Here is a 22,964-nt window from a genome sequence, read left to right as displayed (position 1 = left end):
TCAATGACCGCAGAAAACCTGAGACCTTGGACATAAGCTGAGGATTTACTCTGTGAAGCAGAAGCTACTTTTAAAGATTTCAAATTCCTAGTTAATTTAATTAGTAGAAGAGTATTGATATATAAAGCCCCACCTTGCAAGCTGACAGTATTGGTTCCTGAGCTTTGTCCTGTATGAAAGCCCAGAAGTGTGAATCTGAGACTGTGATCGGTACACTGCAGTTTCAAGCTGCATATGCTCAGCCACGGTGTTGACTATTTATTTCAGTAGAGAAATTTCTTCCTGCATATTAAACACCCTGTATAGACAAATTAAAAAGCTAACACTGGATTTCCAACAGATAAGTTTTTCTTTTGGCTTGCATTCTAAAGTTGCACCTAAACAATTCTTCTTCTCATGATGTGTCCCATACACCTTATGCCTTCTGAGAAAAAAGCCATAGATGAAAGCTAAAAATAGACTGTATATTTTGAAGAAGAAAGGGGAGTCTTGGGTGTGTGTGTGAGATAACCCAGGCAGCCGGCCCTCCGTGTGTCCGACTGCCTCCCATTCACTGAGGGTAATTAGAAAATCCTCAGGGCAGGAACTGCTTGGCTCTGTGTGGATGGGTGTGTGTGTGTGTGTGTGTGTGTGTGTGTGTGTGTGTGTGTGTGTGTGTGTGTGTGTGTGTGTGTGTGTACCAGTGTGACGTTGAGTGTGTGTTTAGCCTAGGAGGCTGAGGCCCAATACTGTACCAGGCAAAGGTTTCCACCGAATCATTCTTGCATAACTCAGTGAGTGATAACACTGGTGCATTCCTCTCAACACACATCACAGCTGCCAGCATCTTTTCCTTGGATTTTCCCAGTGCACGTTTAAATACAGTCTGTTTCACAGTGCGTAAAGTTCCAATTCTGAGCCATTCAAGAGGAGATAGGAGTTAAGGCAACATGTCTGAAGATTCCGTCTCTGCCTACTTTGTCTTGAGGAGATGGAGCGATTGGGTGATCTTCTGGGCCAGAGGTTGCATTCGTCAAGAGGTAGGTCAGCTGGGGTTAAAGCTGCAGGTGTTCCCACAGCTATTGAGGGTTTTTACCCTCCAACCTCACGGGAAGCAGAGAAAGGAACTAGACAAGGGAGCTTTGTCTCATGGCAAAGGCACGTACAGGGTCTCTGATGGTAAAGTTTGCTCGTATTTATTCCTGGTAAGAAGAAAGAAATAGATCAAGGGGCTGCATTTGCTAAATAAATGCAGTTTTAATCACTCTACTGCTTGACTAAATTTCAGGATTTTGATCCAGAACCTCTTTAATGGCAGCATCCTCCTGAGTGGTCAGAACACACAGCTGTGTGCAGTGTACTGGCCATAAAATACCAGCATCATACCAGATACACTCTGCTTACCAAAATAAAAGCTTTACCTGCACTCTCAACACTTCCTCACCCATCACCCGGTGAACAGCTGGTCTCCATGGTTCCTGCTCTCCCATAGGCTCACATGGGTGCGTATCGTGCCGAGCTGCTACCTTTCGATTGGCTGTAACGACCATATCAACCAACTAGCTTAGCGTCTGCAGTGTTGACAGAGCAGTGCCCAAATGCAAAGGGTGTGTTTGGAGGGCTGTAAAACTCAGGCTGAGAGAATCAGTGTGCTGAATGTGTTAATGTGTAGCTCTCTTACAGTGGCTGGTTTGTGCAGTGAAAGGTTGAGATAATGTTTAGGCCTATGGACTTTGATACTCATTTCTTCCTGATTCATAGAAAAGAATGAAATGTGCCGATTATTTACTTGCATAGCAAAGTGCAGGAACTAATTGAAGCACAGACTGGGTCCTTCTGGGTGTAAGCTGATGCAGGGTTTGTTCCAGAGTGGGATGCCTGTAGGTATTTAGGAATCTTCATCTTCAACTTGCCTTCTACTTCATCCTTTATGTAAAATGAATATCTTATCTATGGTTACAGAATTGACATTGTACAAACACCACTCACCACAACATAAAGACATTTTATGCTCCTTGTAGTAGATGAAACCACTGTATTTTTGTTCATTCTTGTTACACATTGAACACAGGCACACGCGCACAATAGAGTGTAATCAGTGCAGCGGGGAATCTGTTTCCTCTAAAATATCTATTCAACAGTCCTTTTCATAATTTACAGTTGAGGAACATGAACACGGTCTATATGAGGAACAAAAGTTACAGATGTCACCGAAGTCATTTAGTTCACAGACAAGATATGTAGCATGCCACTACATAAGCTAGGCAGGAAGCTGTCACCAGCACTTTCCTCTAATGATGTCAGTTTTTAACTGCAAAGTCAGTGCTTCTTGTTGCAGATTGGCTGCTTGACTAAAAGTATTGAACATAATCAGTAAGAAAATGTTTTTAGTGAGTCTTTGTGCTTTCTGAGTGGGATGGTTGAAAATCCTGGTATCTCGCTACCCCCCTCCCTGCTTAGGTCAGATGTATATTTTGGCTGCACCCACTATGTGATTACAAGAAACAGCACATAGTTCTGAGCTATAAATCTCACTTAATTGCATCCTTTTTACATTGCTCAGCGGTAATTTATAGCCAGCAGACAGTGATGAGAAACAATGCTTTAAGGATGGCTTTATATGATGAAGTCATGCAGAAATATGGCATTGGTAACAGTGAAAAAAGTAAATTGTATAAAAGAGCTTGGGATAAAGTGTGCTGTATGTACAGTATGTGAAGACAAACAGTTTAGCTTGTTGCTGGCAAAATATTAATAGTAAAATGTGAATTCAGCAATTTAAACATTGTGCAACAAGCGAATAGTGATATGCACATGGTTAATATTCCCTGCTACTATAAGTGTTTGAATATGCAGCGTTGGGGCTGATGCAGCTGCTGCAGCATCTCAGCAGTCGCATGATTTTGTTGAAAGGGAACCACTACAGTACATCCAGCAATTTTAGGGGAATTTCTGGTTGTTTTGAAAACTGCCACATGTACTATTTTTTAAGACAACTGTTTATTGTACAGAACATATTTAGCACTTTATTGATTAAATTATTAATTAATTTAGCTAGTGGCCCGTGTTTGTGAGAAAATGCTTTCTGGTAAATAGATATTTACTTCACCTAGGAGGGGGAGCGTCGGCGGAGTCATGTGATGATCGGCGTACATTTGTCTTTCTGTTTGTCTGTCTGTCTTTCTGTCTGTGTGCAACATTACTCAACGGATTTGGATGAAATTTTCAGGGAAAGTCAGAAATGACACAAGGACCACCTCATTAGATTCTGGCAACGATGCAGCTTATAGACTGGATCCGGATAGAGTCCGGATTTGTTAAAGATTTCTGTATCATTGGGAGATAGCCGCATGACATCACTGTAACTATGACAAGTGAACACTACACCAGTACTCAGCTGATGATCACATGATTGCGATCCTACTATAAATCAACTGCTGCAGATTTATCAGGACTTATCCATCGGAAATGATACAAGGAACAATAAATTAAATTGTGGGGGTGTTTGTGAGTCCCATCAGTTCCCGCCACCCGCTACATATTTAGGTCATTTAGGTCTGTTTAGGTCACAATTCGGTATCCGTACATAATGTACACATGTATAGCACATGCCTGTGCTCAGCGCACAGTCATGTGTTGTAATTTTTCATTTTATTTGTGGGTACATCTATATTAAATGGACACATTCTGTGGTGCCACTTTTCTGATTTCATCCGTCGGAAACGATGTAATAACTGAACAGCCTTGGCAGAATACTGTGCTCTCTGCTTTTCTTGTTTATTATGTAAAATATTACAATATTTGTGTATTTTAATAGCAATATCACAATCACTAAGCTATAAAGGAGAGCTCTGACAATTGATACTCAGGGACATCTGCTGCAATTCATTACAACCCCAAAAAAGAAAGAAAAAAAGTTCACTGGAAAATCTGTTCTGACATGCTGACGTGTCTTTAGATGAGCAGTGCAGGAAGCTGGGAAGACTTCTGGGTAGGTGATCATACTGAACCGCAATGTATCTGACAATGACATATTGAGCCTAAGTCTCAATTTAACCCTCTGAACCCGAAAATCCACTTGTGAGTTAAATATTGCCAAATTTAGAGCATTTATTTAAAGCCAGAAGCTGAACATGTACACATGATAGGTGGTGTGCTGCTCTGTCTGGAAAATCGGTCAAATCTCGGCTTAGAATTATGATGTTTCATCAAAAATCATTTTATATTAAATTGTCACATTCAAAATTTAACACAAAATAAAATATCTGAACAAGATCCTGTAACATGCAAAACAAAAACTGCACTCTTCAGCGCAAGTGAGAAGCCATGACTACTCAGCGGTGACACACAGTTACATGACAAAAATCTTCAGGTGAATTGGAAGCTATGAGCAGCAAATTGTTGGAAGACACCTTCAGGATGATGAAATATCTTTGTATTCTGTCGTAAAAAAGCACAGAACAAGACACTTCTCACCCCGGCCGCTCCCCGTTTGAACCTTTGCCATCAGATAGACAGTTCAGGTCAATCAAAACACAGACAAACAGACTCAAAAACAGTTTTTACCGAACAGCAATAACTGCTCTCAGTTCAGTTAGACTGTGGAATAAGTGCAATATATCACAAGTGCAATAATGAGAATGTGTATCAGGAAGTGAATATGTACACGAGTGTGTGAAGTTAATTTATTGTAGTGTTTTATCTGTTATTTATTGAAGTTATTTTTTATACCCTGTTTTTACATTAGTTAGGCTACTTTGTGAATTGACTGATTGTATTTTTAATTTTGTTGTACTTGTTACAATGACAAAAAAGTTCTATTCTATTCTATTCTATTCTATTCTATTCTATTCTATTCTATTCTATTCTATTCTATTCTAGAGTGGATGTACAGAGTAGTGTGAAAAAGATGAGTTGTTAGGAAAATGTAATCTGTAAAACATCTATAGCATGTGGAAGACCCTTTTCCCTAATACAGGTGTAACATGTTATAACTTGTAAAATGTTGAGCATACTGATTCTAGGTCCTTTTCATTTCATGTTAAACAAGGAAATTCGTGTTTTTAATTTTTTTAGTAGGATTTCTGGCATTCTAACTATGTATTACTGCATTGCTGACATTTCTGAGTTTGCGTTGCTTCTAGCCACGTGTGGTTTTCATGGAGGTGCAAGTAAAGTTGAAACTGATTGAAGAGGTTCAGAGGGTGAATCAGGTTTAATTTCAGAGACTGACTTCGGATTTCTTTTAGTCACTTGAGGATTTCTGCTGCAGTCTGTTATCTTGTTTTTGTCACCCATGGAGGAAGTGGCACGGCACATGGATGCTGAATGGAGGAGGCCTGTGTTTCTTGGCAACTGGCCCCTGTGGGCAGCTTCCTGATGGTGTCTTCACCTGAACCCTGCCTCCCCAGAGAGTCTCCACATCACAAACATGTCTTGCATCATTAGCACAACCTGCTGTTGCTCTGTAGACGGACCCCATGATACACTCTGTGGGAGAGATCAGTCATTACCTAAATAACAGTAAATGTACTGTACACGTCAAAGGTTTAATGTCAGCGGTAAGACTGAAATATGCATCTTTACAAAGGCTACAAAGAAATACTACTAAGTACAGAAACACATCACTATATGTGATGTATGGGAATCTTGAAGCCTGAAACAGCAGAATGAACCTTTGGAAATCATGTCAGCCCACATTTGTCAGCATATAGTGGTACTTCTGTGCCATCATGATCTTCATCCAAAACGAATTAATCAGTCGTTTGAATCCATAGTGTTGATTAGCTTCTCATAATGTTTTAGTTGTATTTTATCCTCATTATGTGAATTTGAAACGTATACACTACTGTTCAAAAGTTTGGGGTCACTTAGAAATGTCCTTATTTTTTAAACAAAAGCAGTTTTTTCAATGAAGATAAAATTAAATGAATCAGCAATACAGTCTAGACATTGTTAATGTGGTAAATGACTGTTCTAGCTGGAAATAGCTGATTTTTAATGGAATATCTCCATAGAGGTACAGAGGAACATTTCCAGCAACCATCACTCCTGTGTTCTAATGCTACATTGTGTTAGCTAATGGTGTTGAAAGGCTAATTGATGATTAGAAAACACTTGTGCAATTATACTAGCACATGAATAAAAGTGTGAGTTTATGGAAAACATGAAATTGTCTGAATGGTAGTGTATATACTGATTAAAGCTAATAAATAGATGTAGCTGAGTAGAAGTACCACAAAACTCTACCATGGTACCATACTTAGGTAAATGTACTTCATCAAAATACTTTCCACTAAATGATGAACGATATTAAGGCATCAGTGGTGATGTGCTGCATAGTGTATAAAGCTCACAAATTGTCACGTATATCTCCAGGAAATTTCATACATTTATTGACAGTAAAAACTCATTTTATTGATGCTTCATAGAACAGTATAATGAAATCCATCCTTAATTTCCTAGTTTTAAGTTTGCTAGGCTCCAGTGGTTCCCAGCCTTCATAGCAGGGAGATTTATCTCCCCTCACTGGTTGCATAAACACCGGTTGTGACAAATTTGCCGCAGTTTTTAATTTTTATTTATTTATTTTTAAAATATCTTCTAATTTCCACTGATAACTGTGATGGTCTGAGGCACATGTCTGTCTGTTTTTCAGAGCTAGACTGTGAAAGTAGAGCACTGTCTGGGGTGTCATTTTAGGAGGACGGCCACTGCAGCTCTGATTAGTAGTACTATTACTTGTTCTATATTTCCCGATTACTGCTACAACAGCATTATGACTGATTTTTGGTTGGCCACTGATCTTCCTGTATCCTTTTCCATCTTTGTAAAGTAATTCTTTTCCGTGTAGAGCCATGATGCAGACATGCAGATAGACATAGTTCGTAGGTCCAAACCTGACAACGTTCAGGTGTTCACAGTTCATTTTATGATGAAGTTCATCCAGTTAGACTAATTGGAAATTACAGGTGAACTCAATGTTGTTTCAATGATCACAGGTTTTCTAAAATGTCTGCCACTGATTATGCGTTTCTTTCAATTGAGTTTCTACTATAAGGCCTTTCTTTTTCTAATAGTCTTTCTAAAGTAATTTTTGATTCATGAGAGGAAATATTTCTCAGCTTCAAAATAATGCAGCTATTGAGGGGTGATGCAATTTTAATTCATTTGACATTTAGGTGATGATCGGGTTGGAGTCTGCTGTACTGAGCAGCTCTGATGGGTTGAACAGAAGCTCTGAAGCTGCTCCAGCAGTATTTACTCAGCAAAAAGACAGTGCAGCCTGCCATTGGCATCAGTAATAGCACTATAGGTTTACATTCTATATGTTTACTGATGTTTACAACTTTCAGACAAGAATAATGCAATGACTCCATGTTCTTGTTTTAGTCTCAAGTTTAAAACAAAGCTTTCACTGGCATTTGTCTGCTAGTCACATTGTTCAGATGTTTTGGAAATGTAAATAAGGATTACACAAGAAGGGCTTTTAGTTCCCGATTTGGTTCCAGGGAATATTTGGCTCCAGGTATCATCTCGTTGAAAGGGGCTATGTATGATTATGAACTGTCACATTTCCATTTAAAATAAATTGTAATATTTAACTTTTGGTGCTGGGTAAAGTCCTAACAGCAGTGTTTTCCTGCCACATGTTTTCCATGCATGATGTAATAAATCTATGATCTTACCAAGGCTAATACAAAATGTTTTGGCATGAAAACAGTTTGATTTATTGACCTGGAGTTACTCCTAATTGTAACTGCAATTGCAACAACCAAGATCCTTTGAAGTGATTTAAAAAGTTTAAATTCACACACAGCAACTGACTGCTGAGACTAATGATATTCAGCTGTGTGCATTGCCTCAGAGCACGGTTTCCCTTTCAGAATTATCTCCGCACCAAAGACTTGTATAATGGGCACTCACCTTCTGTTAGTGCCTTTATTAATTTGCCATGCATGGCTGAATTCAACATACACGTAAACTAAAGCAAGCAGCTCTTCCTCTGAAAATCATTGTCATTGCTCTCATGCTAATGCATCAGTAAACACATTACATAGCGAGCTAATTACACGAGACCAAACAGAAAGTCTTTTGGATGAAACAGGCAGGTGTGTTTGGAGATGGTATGCTAGCGTTGCACCTCATAATGCCCTCAAACTGAACGCACACAAACCATTTAAAGCACGACAATACTGAATTTGGCTGTGAGCAAGGCGAGGCAGACAAGCTCTTTAAAGTAGGACACAATGAATGATGACCTTGAGGTCAGCATTTACGCTCATTTCCTAAACAAACTGCGACGTCTCGACCGTGAATGACTGAAATCTGAGCCAGCCAGCAGCTCTGCAGGTGTGTTTGACCTGCAACCAGAGTCAAACTTTAGGATGTGTAGGACTTTGTGTGCACATGTAGGTTTAAGAAAGAGACGAGTCCATTCACAGACATTGAACTTAACCAAAAAATACGTCTGAAGTTTTACTTCTCATGTGACATGTTATTTACAGCAGCTTTAACACCATCATGCATTTTCCCATTGAACTTTACGGCTGTTTTTAAAATCATAAACTACATAAATAAATTATGCTACAGTGAAAAATAACAAGCAGGAAAATAAAAAAAGGATTGAAAAAGGAATTAAAGTATTAAATTATAGAATTGTGAATATATTTCAGATGATTCATTTCAACTAGGGCATTCTGTTTTAGTAATTATTATTAGAATAATAACTTTTTATAGTCATGCTTCTATTCACATCTTGCTAATTTTCTGAATTGATACAATTTCTGGCAAAATTAAAACTCACTACTGGTGTGCAAATATATCCAAGAGGTCAAAAGTATCAAAATTACAAGTACAAACTGTTCAAAGCAAAGTCATTTGAATGAAAATATTGAGTGCCATGTAGAAAGTAGGGTAGCATTTATACAGTCTAGTGTCATGTAGTTTTCTGATTTAACTGCAACCAGGCATATTCTCTGAAAAAGGGATTTTAGTTTCCACACAAGCGCTTATAGTGAGCATTTTTGAAATACAGCGTTCTAACATGCAAGCACTGGTGCGCTGTATTATCACTGTAGCAATTACCATTTTGAACTACTGTGTTTATACATTATTTTCTAGATGTGCAATTATCTGTATATGTTTTTTCATTTATTTTTTATTACTATTATTATTTTTTGGATTTTAAAAAAATAATTAGATTTTTTTCCTCTTCTTCTTTCTATAGTTATTTATTTATTATATATGTTTTATTATTCTCTTTCTTTATTCCTAGGGTGACACCAACAGCCAAAACCAAATTCCTTGTATGTTGTGGACATACTTGGCCATTAAAGCTGATTCTGATTCTGATAAGTGGACTTGGAAAGTGTAGTACTTTGGCTTGTTTGATACCTCCTGGTTACTGCTGCAACTCTGATTCCACTGATTTTTATTTGATCACTCATAAAGGTCTTCCTGAATCCTTTACCATCTTTGTGAACTCTTAACATCAGATTTTTTAATTCCTCTGACAATTCTTTTCTATGCAGAGTCATGATGCAGACTTGCAGATAAATACTGCCTGAGAAAAACCGAGAAAGTTCTGGTGTTCACCGTTCGTTTTCATGCGGTTAGATAGAGCAATTATAAAGCACAGAATATAACTAAAGTGACTAAAGTTTACGATGTTGCGCTGTAATTCTTTGATGGTAAGAACCGAACATTTACTGTCATGCATGAATTATAAATAAATGCCTAATTTAATGCAAGATCCATAACGATGAGGATAGAGAAACAACAGAAATGCATAGGTAAAAAAACATACTTGAACTAGAATTTTAAAGAATAACAGAGAATACTTCCTAAAATTTCACAAATCATATTTCCAGGAGAGTTCATGTCTTCTTAATGTCCTTCTGGCTCCTCTATGCATATACTGTGTGTAGGTGTCACATACTGATCTTTAGTTTTATCTCAGACCGCATTAAAAACTCTGCTGCGTTTGTTGCTTCATAACAATACTAACACCATTCTACTGACAAATTATCCTTAGTGTAGTCATGCTGCTACTTCTAGTGATGCTACTGGTCACCACTCCATTAATGGAATGACCCAAAAGTGTTAATAGTGAATGTTAACAGAGAAAAACGGAAACCGAACAGCAAAATGTATAAATATTGGTACATTTATGCAGATTTTGACTCCATTTATCTCTGTGCTTGTCACTGATGTCAGATTTTCTCTAAACCAGTGGATGAGCCAAACAGAAAATGTAGTAATAATTGCTATGCTTCACTCCACTTCCCTATAGCAACATGCCCCATTGGAGATTATGGGTTATGACCGCGCCATCCACACACACCATCCCGCCCTAAATCCTTTGGGGCCAATTACCCACTGCTGTGTGGCAGGCGGCAAGTCAGAGCACGGCTGTGGCTGCTAGACCACTTGTGTGCACGCTGCTCCCTTGGTGATTCTCTGGCTTTGTAAAAAGAAATGAGGCTTGTTTCTCTTCACAGCTAGGCAAAGATAAAACGTCGATACACAATTTAAAATATTGTCATGTAGGAAAAATCATGACACGCAAAAATTATGTATGTCATGTTTTCTATATTTACTGGAAGGGGCGGGGGGCTTTACTGTGAGCAGACAGGGAGCTAATTGGCGAGAGACTTGGTAGAAATCAGCGGTTGAGTCCTGATCAGTTGAATGAGGGGCCTTTAAACATCACACCTGGGCTAAGTCCTCCAATTTCCTCTAAGACAATGCGAATCTCTATAATTATCCCATAGTCACCTGAGCAGAAGGGCAGGACAAGGAGACAGGTGGATAAAACAACAGAAAAGACTGAACAGACAGATGCTGCACATTGAGTGATAAGGCCTCTAATTTGGTAAACCGGCGACAGCAGCAGCTATTGATGGCTTTGCATTGTGCCTGAGACTTTTTAGAGACCACGGAGAGACTGCAGTTCAAAGTTTGTTATTCATTATTCATCACTGCTGAATATGTTATAAGACTCAACCACTGTATTGTTCAAGATCTGGTTTACAGTATGAGGCGTCTATTCACTTAAAGACAAGCAACATGAGCATCAGCAAACAGCTCTACTAATGTGATGTTATCTGTTCCGTTAAATACTGACCAGTTGGATTCCATCTGCATACACAAAATAACATGATATACAACACTGGTTAAGTTTCTTCAGAGCACAGTCTCAGAATATAAGATGTGTAATATCTTTGCTGGCTATAGGAAGATCCCAAATACTCTTGATACTGTAGCAAACAGGCATTCATTGATTGATACCATTTAAACATGCCCTGCAACAGGCCTGCAATAATCAGACAGTAATATTTGATTGTCACACCAGATCAGATAAGTTGTTTCCAACTTATTACTTTTATCTGTTGGATTTATTGCCATGGAACTTTGTACAGACATTCATGCTCCCCAGAGGATAAACCAGCGAAGCAGTTTCAGTGATCCTGTGACATTTAAACAGGTCATTTTTAAAATTTATTTTTATGAGCAAATGCATATAAAACTCATGACATTTTCGTCATTATACAACATGCAAACAAATTTCCTGTTTTCACCACATTCCGATATGAACCACAGCAAGACAACAGTAAGTTGGAATATTGATCAAGCACTGTTTTGGACTCAGTCTGTAAAAATGAATTTCCTTCTTTGCACCTGGTTTCACTTTGTTTCTGGACTTCATGGTGCACATACTTCACTTCAGCACCTATACTTATTAATCAGTACTTATCATCAAAAACTCTCTGACTTTGAAGGAAACACAGTAAGCATCACACACACACTAACAGCTTCTTGTACTCTCTTGATTGAAAGTAGTTTGGTTCTCAAACCTTTTTGAGAAAAATACATTTTTTACCTGATGAAGATCTGAGGACTAAAATGCTATTAAAGAAAGTGTGTAGGATTATTTGGTTCTTAATTATTATGCCATTCTTCACCACAGTCTGATGTAAACTGTCAGACTATTACTGCACCACAACTATGTAATGTAACTGAGTCAGGTGAAATTAGGTAATAGCTGATGATCTGACATAATGATAGAGACATACTCTCACATTCTGATGGTTGTCTATCGACATGTGCTCAGAGATCCAGTATTTTGGAGAAGTTAAATGATTAATTCGTAATTGTTGGACATGTTTTGCTAACAAACATCACATTCTTAGACTCTCTTATGCTTTAAAGGCCTAACTGTACCCTCAAAGGTTACCTCTTGAGCCTATTGTGATTCTCAATAGCCTAAGCACAATAAAAGCAACATCATGGCTGACGTTGAAGCCCTGAGGGGAGATACTTGTTCAGCTTTATGAGTCACCTTGGATACTGAATTAGTAAATGGCTACATGGAAATGTTCTGCAACAGCACATGGGTACAGATAAAACAAGCATGAGCCAATGTTTTCCTTTACTCACTTGACAAGCTGTGGCTTACATCCATCTCATACCGTACTGAAGGTCCATCCAGTACGAACTCATTCATGTCTGCAGTGTATCAGGTATCAGAAAAGACATAAAACCCAACAACTAAAGCTGTACTAAAGGAGTCATTGAACAATCATTATAAATCACAGGCTTAACTGTGAAGTGGGGCAGATAAAGTACGCCTAAAAATATGTACCAAAAATATGTGCACATAAATTGTCTAATTAGTCAATTTAATTTAATATCAGTATATAAAATTAACAAACCGATATATTTTGCCTTACTTAGTTAGGTGAATGTTTGAAGAAGACACACATGAATGGAGTTATGAGCTGCAAGACATTTGCAATACTTTTGTTGTGTGCTGCTAATCCAAAGTGCTGCTAAACTGCCTTTTGATGTTTAGCAATGGCAATAAAGATCTCTTCTGTTCTGTTCTGCTCTGTTCTGTTGTCTTCTCTTCTCTTCTCTTCTCTTCTCTTCTCTTCTCTTCTCTTCTCTTCTGTCAAAGTTACAGTTTAGGAGTGAGTACAGCTCTGTGCAAGACAACTTAAAAGCCGCAAGATTCAAAACTGTATCACCTATCAATAATCACTTTATTCAGAAGATACAAAAATAACAGCCAAAAAGGATTCTGTACCTATATAGATTACAAAAAAGACCCCAAAATTGATGGAGCTTGTTACTTGATGGTTTCGTGAAAAGCCTTGGAGCAACATTGCGTTTGCAGTTTGGAGTGTGGCCATGTGTATGCAAGCAGATGTTATTTGCCTTCGTATGTTTGTTGTGCATCTGAAGCTGTTGGCTCGGTGCTGCTGATGGATGTCCTTACATCCTGTCTTGCGTGACCAGCTTGCCAGATAGCCATCAATACTCAAATAAGTTCAGGTGAGGCTCCTGTGCTTCACTGCAAACCTCATTTGGTATGCAAATGAAAGGCCTAAACAAAGCAAACCCTTCAGAGCACAGCAATTTACTAACTGCTGCCTTTGAAGAGACTAAGCTCAAGGTTGACAGTATGAAAGACCAAAGACCAAAAACATTACTTTTAATGCTTTAGTCTAGATAGTGTTACCATTAACAATTCTGAGTCTGAAGATCTGGGGAAGTATGACAGCAAACTATTAACAATAGTTGTTCTGCAACAGGTATTTTGCTGAGCCTGTAGGATTAGGTGTGATTTAAATATTTTAGGAGCTTTCTTCTCTGATTTGATAGTTTCATTTTGGCAAGAGTGATTGCTCAAACCCAAAAGTAACAAAGCCAAATTCATAGTTTCAGTTCGGAAGGTAAGAATTTCTGCTTTTTTTTCTGATTTTGTAGGACTTGGTGTGCAGACTAAATGAGGGTTTCTGTCAAGAAAAGGCAACTACTCAGCCTGAATTAGCTCACCATCCATAGTGCAATTTAAAGTGAGGCTGAACATAGAGCTTTATTGTCATAACTATATTACAACCTAAAGAGCAGACTGAATGGTAGGCAATATATAATTTTATTGTCATTTTTATTGTCTATCACTACTTCACAGATGTCTGTTTGTTTTACAGCTTACAGCACTGTCCTTCTTCCATCTTTACCAGTGTAGTTCTGCAGCAACCAGTGCCACGCCCCTGCTGAAACAGGATATGGCTCTGGCATTGTGCTCATTGTTGAGAGACTAATCCCAACAATTACACCTCAAGACCGAAAGTGGCTGCCTTGCACAGCATCCAGCCAAGCCCTGGCCAGGTTTTGGATTAGGCCCCTGTTTGGCCTTAGGGGCCAAGAACTCCACCAGGCCCCTTGTCGTTGCTCCCCCGCACTACTCAGACTGCTGCTGTGTCTTTCTAAGGTTTTACTCACCTGCACTTTGTTCACCTGTCGCGCTCGCTGTAACTCAGCCGGGTTATTGTTCGGGCAAAAAAGGTGTGTGAACACAAAGAGAGGCAGAGGGAAGTCATGAGAGCAAAGGGCAGGTATTTCAGGTTAGGACGGGCTCATGCAGCTCAGAAATAGTTCAAGGTTGATGCTCGTTACAAAACCTTACAGATACATGTTTTTGAGTACTTGGCCCTCATAGTGTGTCAGGCCTGATGATTTACTTTTTCTGCCTGGATGGGATGGGTGTGTTCGGCAGTTGAGGATGATGGTGGTTTTGCTGTTTTCCGTGTTGTAATAGGAACAGAGGAGGTCGTTCCCACAGAAGCTTGAGCTGACATCATAAAAAACACACAACAAGGTACCTGGGGGCCGATGGGGAGGGCGGAGGTGAGCAAACCGGTGAGGTAGGAGTCAGAAGGCGGGAGGGGTTCGGGGGGGAAGGGTTCGTCTCAACCACGATTGGCCAAAGACAGCGCGGGGGACACACCTGTAAGCGCCAGAGGCTAAGGAGATTGGCTGCGACCTGAAAATTACACCTGTGGGGGAAAAGAGGAGGAGGGGGAGTCAGGCAACATGTAAACCAAGCCCTTTACAAATTCAGCCTCTGTCTTCTTGAGGAGCTTAACCGCCTAACACCTCCAACGAGAGCGCATGGAAAAAAACAAGTTTTGCTCTGGCAGCAGGAAGATAAGTGACGTGCTTCAAACTGGTTGGTTTTGTCGCTGGGTTTGGCTCTTCTTCCGATTCTACGGCTACATCTACCTGAGAGGACGGCTTTTTTCTTCCTAATCGCCGCTCCAGAGGTCGACCGTCCTTCAGCAGGAGCAGGAAAGAGGAAGACTGGCCAACAGGGCGTCAAGAGCCCTCATACAATGATGCCTCTTGTCTTGGTTTTCTGGCTCGGTGACTGCACCTGGGAAAGACTGGGTAAATCCACAAACATGATCCCTTCTTTGTCTTCATTCTCCATCTTTAGCAGTTGAGTTGTCGTCATGACCTGTTGCTCAGTGACATCGCAGTTAAAACTTTAAAGACATTTGGTAATCGGCTAAGAGCAGGAAATGTGTGGCAAACAAATTAGTTCATCGTATGAAGCCCTCGGTGATTGCGTGCTGATATAGGAGGGTCTGGGTAGTTTCGATGGGAAGCGAAAATAAGGTGTATCAAATTCCAGCTCCATTTAAGCAGCAAGACAGAAGAGGAAACAATAGAAGCCAACGCTCATTCCTAAACTGGATAGACCAGTTAGAGCAGGTAAAGGCAAACTGCCAGACTTGTCAGAGGAAATGAAGACAGAGGCTGACTCCGTCTTTCAGAGCGTTAAATGTGCTTTACGAGGAGGCATCCACGACATTACGGTACGATACAGCCTTACAAATGAATAACCTGTCAGCATTACGTGATTAGTTTAACAAACATTATCAATACGATATGTTCACGAGTTCAGAACTCATTTGGCAACTTTTTTCAACAACCTGTTGAACTGTAAAGCCTTTATCTGTTAAGCTTTTATTTCCACATTTACCCTCTTATTCGCTTTTCTCTTTTGACTTTTCAACATAGAGATTCGCCTAATTCATGCGCTATCTGTTGTGAGGTGGATGGGACTGAGACGTAAAATGTCTGCTCATCCATTTTTCTTTCGTCTGAGGTTCAGCTGCAAGTTGAGACAGAGCGCAGAGTTGGACAGAGCAGAGAGCGAATTTCCGCTAGACAGAATATTATTATGTGTTCTAAGCTGCTATTGGGATATTTTTAAGCAGCTGAGGGCTGTGGAAGTCGGGAAGGTGAGGGGAAAATGGAGGGAAAATGTCGACTGCATACTGTACAGCGACGGCTGCAGAGCGAGGTGGAAGGCTGTGATTGGTGGAAAGAGAAACATTTGTTCATTTCTTTCATACACCTGAATAGCTGCAAGTCACATGAGTGCCAGTTGCTCCGCCAGTGTATAGCAACAGGGCGGGAAGTGCGGAATAGAATTTCAACAGGGTGACATTCAATCACCGGGAAGCCAGAAGAGGTGATAGACCCATTTTATGTTGTTTGTTCATATTTGAATCACAGGTTTGAGTGTGTGTAGCTCTTATCACCACTGCAGGTGAAAGGTGAAGTTAAACTGCGGTATGATTCAGGTGATAGGGTGAATGACACTGCATTGTGGGCCAGGGCCTTGTTCTTTTTTAGATAAAAAAAAAAAGAAAATCATGCTATGCTAATATTTGAGGGAAAAAACAGTTTTCCCTTTTCAATTAAAGTAACTACGATTAGGTAATATAATTAAAAGTGTTCCATTTAAAAAAACCCAAAAAACAAAGTTAACACCAAGCCGGGGTGGGGGTGTGGGAGGATGTAACACGTGTAAAACTACTCGGTCAGTAAGTATATGTTTAAATAAGCAAACCCAGGAGCTTGAGTGGCACATGGATGATAAGCAGTATCATGGCCTAAATATCACAGTTACCACGCTCCTCCTCAGCAGTCTGAAGGCCCAATTAGGTGGCGCTGAGATAAGGTCTGGAGTTAAATAAGGTTTTGGGTTTCCCCGCCATTGTTTTCTCACAAAGACGGCAACTATTGATTAAGGGCCAGGCCAGTTTACCTATCGGGTTGTTCACTTCACAGCAGAGTCGCATTCCAGCAGAGAGGGCAGAGTTACCTGATCACGCCTCACTTCCAACAGGCAAAAAGCGTGGGTAGCCTTAAGCGGTTAAGACTCCCACTGCATGCAGCTCTATGTACAACAATGGGAAAAAATTCTGCAGTATATCGCCACGACTAGCAGAAGAGGAAGTATTTGGACAAAAGGAGGTCAAACTGAGAGGACGTAGCGTTCGGTAATATATTTGAGAAGTGACACGCGACATGCTCTACTTTGATCAGGTACTGTTATTTTCACAACTTGTTTTCACCAGCTTGAATTTTCTGGGCTAATCTTTCTTTCTTTCTTTCTTTCTTTCTTTCTTTCTTTTTCTCAGAGGGCCTGCAGCACTGGTTTATAATGCTGATGATTAACTAAATAGAGTCTGGGAGAGCAGGTCTGCTTGGCTTTCTCATTTCATGGGGCCTGCCTGACCGGGACGAAGACGGAGCATTCTCAGGCAGTGGGCTGGAAATTCAAGATCTTTTTTCTCTTTCTTTTTTGGCCTCCACCCTCTAAACGTATTCACTTTTCTTCGGTTTTGTTACATTCCTTCCTTGGGGTACCTTTCATGACGGTAAGGTTACAGGTGCATTCTCTGTTTTCCTTCTCCACCTTCTTTCCCCCAAACTTTTCCCTCCCTTCGATTCTCTTTTCTTTCTCCCTCCCCGTCTCTCCCCCCTGCTCCACTTTTGCATTACTTACAGGATAACTTGAAACCTATTCTCTTTCACTGAGCACGGAAATGCCTCAAAGTTAGTAATTTTATTAAGATTCAAATAAGAAAAGGTTACTTCTGATTGATTTGAACCAAACTCTAAATCTTTGTCAAAGAAAAAGGGGAAGTCTCCACTTCTAGGTAATGACTAAAATGCCTGAACGTTAAATTCGGAGAATTATAACGTATGTTAAATATCCGTACGAGGTGTTACGATTTCACGCGTTGCACCTGTGAATGAGCCATGTTATTCAGTAAATGAGGGCTGTTTCAGTGACCTTCTGCATACACAGCGTTGGCTCAGGTCGAGCTGAGCAGCATTCCATCAGCCTTTCATCACTCAGCAAACACAAAGAGAGGTCCACCAACGGAAAACAGGAAAAAAAAAGGCTCTTCTTTTCTTCGATTCCATAAAACATCTGTTGAAACTGACTTGACAACGCTACTATATTAGAACAAGAACAGTGTGTTGCAACTTGAAAAGCCAGTTACCCATCTGCAGGGAGACGGCACGATGTGGAACAGAAAGAGCTCCCCGAGGGGTGACGTGCTTTTGACTCGGTGACATTTTTGAGTGGATGTGTGCGTCTTGCGGTGTTTGAAATTAGTAACAGCCATGTATTGTGTGAAAAGCAGCCCTCCCAACCTTGCCGCACCATAGATTTAGACCAGTCAGAACAGGTTTTGGCAATCATTAACAAGTACTGTGGCCCAGTCTTCTGTGATCGCAAGTTTAAGCTAAATACCCCAACCACAACAAGGGCTCAGCAGTTACACAATGGAGAGGTGGTCTCCAGGTATGGACTTCCCCACTCTTAATTACAGTGCTACTTTTGATGGAATACACAACTCTGTTTTAGCTTCAACTTTCAAACTTTGTAACTTAACTAGGGTAGTGGAAAGGAAAAGTTGCAAATTTTTAATTTGTGTCCGATGCTCACTTATTTCTTGCTGAACATTTACTGTAATCATTTAGGGCTGAGTTCCCCTTTTTTTTCTTTCAGACAAAGGACTTTTAGCTTCAGCAGACGTCACCTTCATTCATTCATTAACCCTTATTAACTGCCACTGATATCACTCTATGTCCTGCAAACAAAGGGATCACAGCCTTTGTGTCAGTCAGTGTGGACAGGACTGTAGATGTTTTTGTGTTTGGGTGATTATCTCCATCTTACGAGGCAGCATTGGATATCATCACTTTCTCTAATACTGCCTGGTAATGATGATGATAGTCATCAGCAGACTGCAACCAGACAAACCACTTTAGCAATGTTAGCTACAACATGCTCCTGTCTTGGGCCCCAGATCGACCAAATTCTTGAGCAGTAACAGAAATGGCTCTCAGGATCCATCTTACCTGGCAGTGCTGGATTGTACAATGGTTGTTCTAACACTGTCTGGTAACGATGTTTTCTGGGTGACTCTGTGGTCTCCGGTGTGACTGTGGGATTGTTTCCCATCAAAGTTTCTCTTTAAATTGTTAAATGTAAATGCCTGTTGAAATCTTGTAGGTTGTCATTGAAGGGTAAACCCAACAAGCACAGCTGCCTCAGTATTCTGAGGTAGCATGATTTTTCCAGTAATGTGTCTTACATTTTACTCTGACCTTAAATTCACAATAAGTTTGCTATCTTTTGTTTACAATGCACTTGTACTATAGATGCCCCAGGCTGTACTGTACTGTTATGTTGATTAGTCAAAGTAAAATGGAAGAGCAGTACAGATGCAGCGTTGACTGACAAGACACTAGTTGGTCTAAAATTACAGCTATGTAACCCTTTTTCTGTAATAAATTTGAACAGGGATGTATACCTGTGAGAAAAGTAGATCTTTTGTGCAGTAGTAGCCATAAAGATAAGCTGTTATGTTTTCCACTTCTTGACTTACCTCCCTGTCTTAAAAAAAAAAGAAAAAACTTTTATGGCTGCCCTACCCCACCCAAGTTAAAGAATAGCAGTCGGTTGATGGTTCCACCGGTCCTGCAAGGCCTTATTTCCTTGTTCCCTCCCCTGAACAGCGTTGGTCTTTGTGCTGTGTGGCAGTGATTGGTCCACCTAACCGTACCTGCGTGGCACATCCTGAAACAGACAAATGAACTCACCCGAGAACGCTGTACTGTTAAAAACATGAACTACAGATGCCCTGACTCTCTCCCAGCCTTACAAGGTTGTTGTCTACCAAAAGAAAATCAAAAGAAAACTACTTCTTCATATATCGACATAGATATAAAATTAAGTTCCTGAAACTAACTACTGACTTGAAGCAATGTGTTATTAATTAAACTTAAACACAGCGCTTGTATTGTTAACTTTAAATGATTTTCATAATCTAGACAGACATGTAAGTTTAATAGGTATAGCCTGCAAACACACACCAGGAAAGAAGCAAATAATAGAGGCAGAGTGAGTAGAAACCTAGTGTTTATTGAAGGAGGATATCCCACAAATATTGAGCCACACCTTTATTTGCCCACCCAGCTCCATTATCCAAGCTACAGAAACATGAAATAGCTTTTTTTCTCTCCAGTTATCCCTTCTCTTTGTAGTGTGGTCACGTATTTTGTATGAATCTAATAATGAAGAGAGACTGGGACTTGGAACAGAAATAGTAAAAGCCAACCAAGCTTACTTTGCTTTTTTTCTTGGTCTGTTTACTCGAGGCTTTTACTCTCTCTCTCTCTCTCTCTCTCTCTGCATGCTTTGCCAATTTAAATGTACAACTGAATGAAATTACAGAATTTGTGATTGCAACAAAAGAGGAACTGCTCATTTCAACCTGTGTCTGCTGCACCATTCTCTTCCCTCCATTCTTTTCTTTCTCTTTGCACAGGTGAAAACTCAGAGGCCATCCTTCCAGCCTGTTGATAGGCGTCTTACCAGACATGGTTAGATGTAATTATTGGTGTCTAATACTGTCTGGTAATGCCGTCCATTAAATGGCATTACCTTCTGCTCTCTTACTTCCCCTTCTCTCACTCTTGTGCATCTGACATGCAGTGTATTGACAAAGGGCAGTCCAGACAAGGGCATCAGCATATTAATAGCAGTGGCAGATGGGGCTGGATGATGATGACTATGGAACTATGATCCTTGCGCTGGAAGATGGATTGATTTCTTGTAGTTTCTTCCATGTGACTTGAGTCAGAGTTTCTCCACTGAGCAACTGTCCAGTATAAGATCGTTCTACTTACAGAGGGCTTTCTCACCTGTAAATTAGTTTCTGGTAGGAATGTTAATGTGAATGTCACATAAAAATGTATTTTGTAACTTTTACTTGCTGACAGATCTGTTTTCTTCATGACTAAATTCTGTCTGGAAACATAGTAAAACAATGTGCATAGTTTCTGAAACTCTGTTGTCTATAACATACTGTACCTAATGTTAACTGTATTTACTGTGATATGAAGTTGTGTAATGTAACAGAAGAAATGAAATAAAGTAGGATCAAATTTGAAGTGCTCCTCTTGTTCTTTTTCTCATTCCAAACACAGAAGCAGAACCATTTTTAAACTGTCCTGATCACTGGCCCTTTGTAGCAGGTTTTCTGGTGATTGTGAACTCTTCTCTCGGCCACACCGGAATGCCGAGCCCCAGTCAGGTGTAGATCAGGTTACCTCTGAACAGAGCTTCTTTTTAAATGCCTCAATTTACCCATGAGGTCCCCCCCATCAGCTAAGCCCTCATTGTGTCCCACTCTATGGCGGTACACAGTAAGGTAGCTTGAAAAAGCAGGCAGCACAAGGCGGGTTCTCACTGCCAGGTCCTGTGTGACTTACAGTAGGCTGCCTACAGAAATCCATCCATCCATCCAGTCTGTATAGTCAGTGGTTACATTAGTAGGTTTACTGTGAAAGGAGGGTTTTTTTTGCATTGCTATCTCTGCCTCTCACAGCGACACAGACAGAGCCGTTAGTACGGATATGGTGTTTAATTAGCCCTGTTAGCTCAGGGTTCAGTTGACTGGTTAAAAAGTAGCTCTGATTTTATCAGTCGGAACACAAACACAAAAACCATTTAGCCATTTAACATAACAGGCCTCAGGCCTCAATGCTGGGGAAAAAAAGTTTCAGTTCCAGAAACATTACTTCCCCTACAGACGTGTCCCAGACTTTAAGAAGATGAGTGTGTTCTTTTTAAGTGACAAACATCAATCTATCATTTTTCTGTGCACCAATTTATCGTCTGTTGGGACGCAGGGTTTGACAAATATTTTATGGGAAAGAATGCGTAGTTGCATCCACTAATGTGACCATTTTTAAGTCAAAGTAGCTCATTAGCAGAGTTTCATGTCAGTCTTTGATGGCTAGTTATTCATCAGTTACAGCATTTTTGCAGTCTTAATTTAACACTTGTGAGGTTACATCATCATGAACTATGATATCTGTGGGTAATAAAAAACTGTTTCCTGTATCACCTTTAACAAATACAAAATAAAATCCTCACCAGCAGCCAAGTAAACTTAATAATTAATCTCTGCCCAGCAATCACAGCAGAGGCACCTTTCACTGGACTGTGATCCAAAGACACATAATGGCATCGATTTAACAACTTAGGAGGAACAACACAACAGCATCATCCTTTTGTGTAGAACTCTTTAAAATCTACACACAAAGAGTGAGTGAAACATAAACATACTTAGTGTTGTTGTTTTTTTGACATGCAAGAAGCGGTTGAACAATTTTTTTATTGGCCTAAATTCAGTTATATATTGTTAAAATGCTGACATAAGATGCACTACCGTTCAAAAGTTTGCGGTCACTTAGAAATGTCCTTATTTTTGAAAGAAATGCATTTTTTTTTTCCCAAAGATAACTTGAAATGACTCAGAAATACAGTCTAGACATTGTTAATGTGGAAACAACTGATTTTTAATGGAATATCTACATAGGAGTACAGAGGCCCATCTTCAGCAACCATCACTCCTGTGTTCTAATGCTACATTGTGTTAGCTAATGGTATTGAAAGGTTAATAGATGATTAGAAAACCTTTGTGCAATTATGTTAGTACATGAATAAAAGTGTGAGTTTCCATGGAAGACATGAAACTGTCTGGGTGACCCCAAACTTTTGAACGGTAGTGTATATATGTCTATATCAGTAGTAAGTAAATTGTTATTAGAATTAATGATTATTTTAGTTCAGTGTTTTGATCTTGTATGTGACACCTGAATAAAACAGACTCACTGTTAGTGTTATTAGTAAAACCTGGGACTTAGCTTCTGCTGTAACAAATCAAAATGTCTGCTGTGCTTGTTCAGATCCAGTACGAAAAGTGTGGTTGAAAACTTATTTGGAATTGGAAGAGATGAATGCACATTTC

At 39.8% G+C, this 22,964-nt stretch overlaps 1 protein-coding gene and 1 long non-coding RNA gene across 3 annotated transcripts in view; both read left to right on the top strand.

Annotated features, from left to right (window-relative positions):
- The first annotated feature begins 885 nt into the window (after nt 1-885).
- The window catches only part of ttll10 (tubulin tyrosine ligase-like family, member 10), a 42,775-nt gene continuing 20,696 nt past the window's right edge, over nt 886-22,964 (top strand). For both annotated transcript variants that reach the window (XM_055012825.1, XM_055012824.1), the window contains exon 1: nt 886-1,019. In XM_055012825.1, the coding sequence (XP_054868800.1) occupies nt 971-1,019 (49 nt within the window). In that variant the 5' untranslated portion in view covers nt 886-970. The remainder of the gene's footprint in view (nt 1,020-22,964) is intronic.
- Nucleotides 15,077-21,099, top strand: LOC129349497 (uncharacterized). The gene is made up of 2 exons (XR_008602524.1): nt 15,077-15,216; nt 17,265-21,099. It is a non-coding gene; the product is annotated as an uncharacterized LOC129349497 (long non-coding RNA).

The sequence above is a fragment of the Amphiprion ocellaris genome, chromosome 8, assembly GCF_022539595.1.
Source record: "Amphiprion ocellaris isolate individual 3 ecotype Okinawa chromosome 8, ASM2253959v1, whole genome shotgun sequence".
Lineage (NCBI taxonomy): Eukaryota > Metazoa > Chordata > Actinopteri > Pomacentridae > Amphiprion > Amphiprion ocellaris.
The sequence above is the reverse complement of the archived record's forward strand: the minus strand, read 5'-3'. Positions and strand labels throughout refer to the sequence as shown.